A 5,077-nucleotide genomic window follows, 5' to 3' on the forward strand; every position below is an offset into this window, starting at 1 on the left:
AGGTGACTGAGGTTTTTTAAAAAATGCCGACAGAGCATGCGAGGGATGATTTTGAGGAGGATCAATGCGATTCATAACCGTTACTAGCTACAATTCCGGAATTAGTTGCCGGGTTAGTGGGGTTTTATCTTCTTGAACGTGCAAAACAAACTGCTGCGGACGGTTGGAGGAAATGCAGATCCCATCGGACAGGGAACTTCCATTTCCATCGGACTACCATAGTAGGATTTACCATTTTTTTCTCCTTTGGAATAAAACGTGAAGTGTTTTGACTAGGACTAGAAGTGGGAGAGTGCTGCCGTGGCATCTCCTCTGCCCTCTGCGGTTATACCGCCTCACGTCACGCCATCATCAAAGCCCGTGTCCCATCGTCTTCTATCCTGTGCTGTCCATCACCGAGCGGCCGGCTACATATTCCGAGACGCAGCCATTGATCTCATCTCCTCTACTCTCCGCCCCCTTCAAGAACAAACATGTCGGCAGATCCGACCAAGGTCATCCGCACGTCGGCACGCTCACCCTCGTCGGCGCCGCCGCCACCGCCGTGTTGCACCGCAACCGCATCAGGTCTGTCTCTCTGCCATGGTACTCAACATCCGTTTATTTGTTTTTTTATTTGCTGTGAGATACTCCTACACCACAGGCGTCGATGTCACCATGCTGCACGCGGACGAAGACGAGAGACCGCGGCGCGCGTTCCTCCAGGCCGCCATGGACGGCGACCTCGACACCCTCGCCAGTACGTGCGTTCCCAGTTGCCGTTCACTGAAGTCTGTACTAGTATTATCTCACTCATCAGAACGTGCAGGGATGGCGGCGGAGCTGAAGAGCGGCACTGGCCCGGGCGCCGCCGGTGTCTGGGCGTCGTGCGGCCAGACCGCCCTGCACTTGGCTGCGGCGAACGGCAGGCTGCGCGTCTGCCGCTACCTTGTCCAGGACCTCGGCTTTCCAGTCGACGCGCCGGACTCCCACTGCGACACGCCGCTTGTCCTGGCGGCCACGCATGGGCATACCAAGACGGCGGCCTACCTCCTCGAGTGCGGAGCCGACCCCCACGCGAAGGACTCCCACGGCGAGACCGTGCTTCACTGGGCCGCCTCCAATGGTATGTCCGGCGTACAAGCTCACCCCGCCCATGTTCCTCATGTAGCATGCGCATTGATTTTGGGTTGACGAATTTGCACCATATTTGTGCCACAGGGGACCTTGAGTTGGCTAAGCTGCTCCTGGAGAAAGGCGCTGGCCCTGGCGCGACAAACGCCCGCGGCACGCCGCTACATAACGCCGCCGCCCGGGCGCATCCGGAAGTCGTCGCTCTCTTGCTGAGCCACGGTGCTGACGTATGTCCGGCCGTTTCTGAATGCCCAATTGCCTTCTCCCCGTTCGGACCATATGTACGACATCACAACTTCTGACTTTGTCTCCAATTTTGCAGCCGAATAATGTTGTGAATTGCGTCTTCACGCCCTTAATTACGTCGATCGTCAGCGGCTCTTTGGAATGCATGAAGCTACTTATCGAGGTGCTACATTGCTTTGTTTTTTGCCCCTGTCATGCATGATCTGCCAATCTTCCAGAGTTTTAGAGGATTCTGGCATAATTGTGCTTGTACTGAACCTATTTTGGAAATGTGAACTAGGCTAGGGCTAATGTGAATACCGGTGGATTCAGTGGAACAACCCCGCTGTTCATAGCATGCAACCTTAGTGACGCCGTCCCATTTGTCAAGTGCTTGCTGGACGCTGGAGCAAATGCGAACGCTACTGATGAAGTGAGCCTCCTTTCCTGCCACATTTTGTATTCTCTTGCAATCCTTGGTCCTAAACAAGAATGTTTACTGGCATCTGATAGCTTTTATATTCTGTAACAGCTTGGTAGGCTACCCATAGAAGTTGCCGCGGCCGATGCTGAAGTGGAACTCATTGAAGTTCTGTTTCCTGTGACCCGACGCCCTCCAACGATGCTTGACTGGAGTGTTGCCGGCATAGTGAGACATGTGAATTCAGCTGCTTACAAGGAGTGGGTGCGTCATATTGCTGTTAACTCGATACATGATTATGTTACTTGGCTGAATTAATTTACATGCTCTTGAATGCACTCATCAGTTGTATATCTCTCAAACTTAGTTAGAGGGCCTACTATTGAACTCACTTATTTGATTATGATTGAGCTAATAGTAGTTCGTTTTCGCTTAGGTGATACAAGCCTCCTGTATCAAGAAAGATGAAATGAAACAACAAGGACACTCGGCCTTCAAAAGGAAGGACTATGATGAGGCCATACTTTTTTTCAACTTGGTAACTCCTATATATTCACTTTTTAGGGGAACTCCTATATGTTTTGTTGTTACTATGCAAAACCACTATGCATTTCCTATTAGTCTCACAGCCACTAAGAAGTTGTTCCACCGTGCAAGGACACGATGCATCCCGAATTCACATGTCTCGTAACTACCATTCCAGATGTTGACGGCCGATAGGGCCTCACCTGATCCATAGACTCGTCTCTGGACCAACCTCCCCCCCGCTGATGGTCGCCGCCGTTGATGGTCGCCGCCGGGCCTAGCCCGTGCGGTTGACGGCGGCGGCGAGGCCCCCCTCCTCGTGGTCGGCTGACGGAGGCTCAGCACTCTGCGCGTGCAGGCTCCCCACCATCTTGGCGGCGGCGTCCTGGCCAGCTTCTACGGGCAGCGCGAGCGGCGACGGGAACAGTGGCCGGCGGCGCGACGGGCGTAGGGCGCGGGGCTCTGCGTGGTTCGGCTGGCCTGGGGCGGCTTCCAGGAGGGCGGAGGGCTCGGGGTGGTTTGGGTGGTTCGACCGGTCGGGCAGGGGCCCGGCCCTGTTTCGAGCCCCCTCCCCTCGCGTCTCCTCCGCCGGATCTCGCACTGCGCAGCCGGGGAGGTTGCTGGCCGCGGATCGCGCAACGGAAGTCCCTCTCCGTCCAATCCTCAGATCTGGAGTCAGCACGCTTCGTCGTGGCTGTGGGCTGCCTAGATCTTTGGAGCTGCTCACTCACCTTGTGATAGATGCCGGTGAGGTCGGTCGTCGCCTTTTCGGGAGTGGGTGTTCTGCGTCGGTGGTGGTTCTCGGTGCTCTGTTGCGGTCCGGCGGCGTGAGGAGTTTGGTTTCAAGGCGGCGGCCTTGGTCGGTGGGAGCCTTGCTGGTTGACGGGCGAGCCAGAGGTTCTGGTGCTGGTCGGTGGCCATGGTCGTGCGGGCGACGTGGTCGCGGCGAGCAGCGTGTTGTGGCGGCGGTTCGGTCGTCGTTCGACGGCCTAACCCTGTGTAGAAGGAGGAGAGGCCACGCCGAGGGGAAACCCTTGCCCGTTAGGGCCATGACGGCGACGTCCGCGGACACCGTCCCCTTCTTGAAGGCGTCATGGGGCTTCTCTCCGTCTTTCTACTGTCTCCGGGTGAAAACCCAAGATCCTCGGATCGGGCGGTGGCGGCACTTTGGTGTCGCGATCTTCTTGAAGACATCTTCTTGGAGCCCACAACAAGCAGCTCTCCGAAGGTTGTGTGGCGAAGGTGTCTTCGTTTGGTGATCTTTGGCAAGGCTTGCTTCGTACACTTTCCTTGTTGAGCTCCCTTGGTGCTGCTCTCTGGTGTGTGGGCAGCGTGGGTCTGTTCCTGGTGGTGGTCGACTTCCGGTGGTGTTTCTGCGACGGAGGGGTTTTGTCGACGGCGTGCGTGTTCGATGGCTCGCTCTCGGGTGAGCTGAGCTCCGGCCCGACACTGTTGCTGTCCAGCTCAGTGTCCAGCTCTGCTCCGGTTCTTAGTAGTCTTAGTAATGGCCGACCCTGTTGTCCGCGCTTCTGGTTGTAGCTTCTGTTGGTACTTCGCGTGGGTGTGTGTCGTTTTGTAAGCTGGGTTCAGCACTTTGTATCTTGTCGCCGTTGGAGGCTTTGTTAATTCAAAGTTGTGCCTTTTATCTAAAAAACCATTCCAGATGTTTTGAATTTTGAAAATAATTCGCGTCATTTGTAGGCACTGAAGTTTGACTGCACCAACACCGACGCCACCTTATATTCAAACAGGAGCATATGTTGGCAGCGGCTCGGCGTGGGCGAGGAGGCTCTCTCGGACGCCCAGGAATGCACCAGGATGCGGCCCGACTGGGCGAAAGGCTACTACCGTCAGGGAATGGCCTTCCGCTTGCTTCAGGTAATTCCCATAAGTTGAATCAGAAGTTCACTCTCATCTTATTTTCGATGCCGGCTTCACATGCAGTCTAAATCAACATGCGTCGATTCTTTCTCGTGTTAGGATCGCGCCAGCGCATACGACGCTTTTCTCAAGGCCTCTAAGCTGGATCCGGGTAACGCTGACATCAGAAACGCTATCCGGTAATCCACTCTACTTGCAACCTCACGTAGTGACGCAGTATCATCATCATATGAACCGATCGTACATTATGATGCTGACAGGCTGATACTATATGACGTGGTATGTTTTAACTCGTGCAGGGATGTTTTGGCAATGCGCAATGTTTCCTGAAGGAGCGTCTCTCGTGTAAGCAGTATAGGGCAGGTGCTGGTGGTGGAATGCAGCAGGTCCTGTTGGTTTTGTAAGCCCTGGTAGCTCCTCTCAGATTGAGATGTCAGAAGTTTATTTTGTGTTGGTATTTTAGCTGGTATCCCCAGCAGCAGCAGACCTTTAAGATCTTTAAGCTTTCTATAAGAAGTTGGGCGTTTGGCATTTTGTCCTGATCCACCGTTTGATTTCATAAGTTCCTCCTCCATCGACCCACGACTTTTACAAAAGTTCAGATATCTTAGGCATATCAGTTCAATGTTCCCTGACAGTGTACAGAAACACATTGCCCCCTCCCATCTAGGATGCGGTCGATGCAGCTCTTATTTTTTAGTAAGTCATGAAAACTAGATGATACTTCCTGTATTGCGGCAGCAATATTTTAGTGATGCAGTGACTAAAAATTCACAGAGCTTTTCAAAAAGGATAACCACATGTCTTTTTCCATGCTTGATGTATTTATCTGTGAAGAACTGATGATCAGTTCCAAGTATGTTTGATGTTTGCACTCGTGTGACACTTTTCGTATGTAGATTATGCTTGTTT

At 53.5% G+C, this 5,077-nt stretch overlaps 1 protein-coding gene across 1 annotated transcript; it reads left to right on the forward strand.

Moving 5' to 3' along the window:
- The first annotated feature begins 241 nt into the window (after positions 1-241).
- On the forward strand, positions 242-4,696 carry LOC127317493 (uncharacterized). Its single transcript, XM_051348048.1, has 11 exons — positions 242-567; positions 644-739; positions 809-1,105; positions 1,201-1,340; positions 1,436-1,522; positions 1,640-1,771; positions 1,871-2,023; positions 2,196-2,297; positions 3,986-4,162; positions 4,265-4,344; positions 4,465-4,696. Exons 1-11 carry the CDS (start codon positions 474-476, stop codon positions 4,493-4,495), a joined length of 1,389 nt encoding a protein of 462 aa, XP_051204008.1. The 5' UTR covers positions 242-473; the 3' UTR covers positions 4,496-4,696.
- Positions 4,697-5,077: the final 381 nt, after the last annotated feature.

This window comes from Lolium perenne, chromosome 7 (genome assembly GCF_019359855.2).
Source record: "Lolium perenne isolate Kyuss_39 chromosome 7, Kyuss_2.0, whole genome shotgun sequence".
NCBI classification, from domain to species: domain Eukaryota; kingdom Viridiplantae; phylum Streptophyta; class Magnoliopsida; order Poales; family Poaceae; genus Lolium; species Lolium perenne.

Coding starts and splice junctions, on each gene's coding strand:
- LOC127317493 (XM_051348048.1), top strand. CDS start 474: ATGTCGGCAGATCCGACCAAGGTCATCCGCACGTCGGCACGCTCACCC. Junction 1,341..1,435: donor TGCTGAGCCACGGTGCTGAC/GTATGTCCGGCC, acceptor CCAATTTTGCAG/CCGAATAATGTTGTGAATTG. Junction 1,772..1,870: donor ATGCGAACGCTACTGATGAA/GTGAGCCTCCTT, acceptor ATTCTGTAACAG/CTTGGTAGGCTACCCATAGA.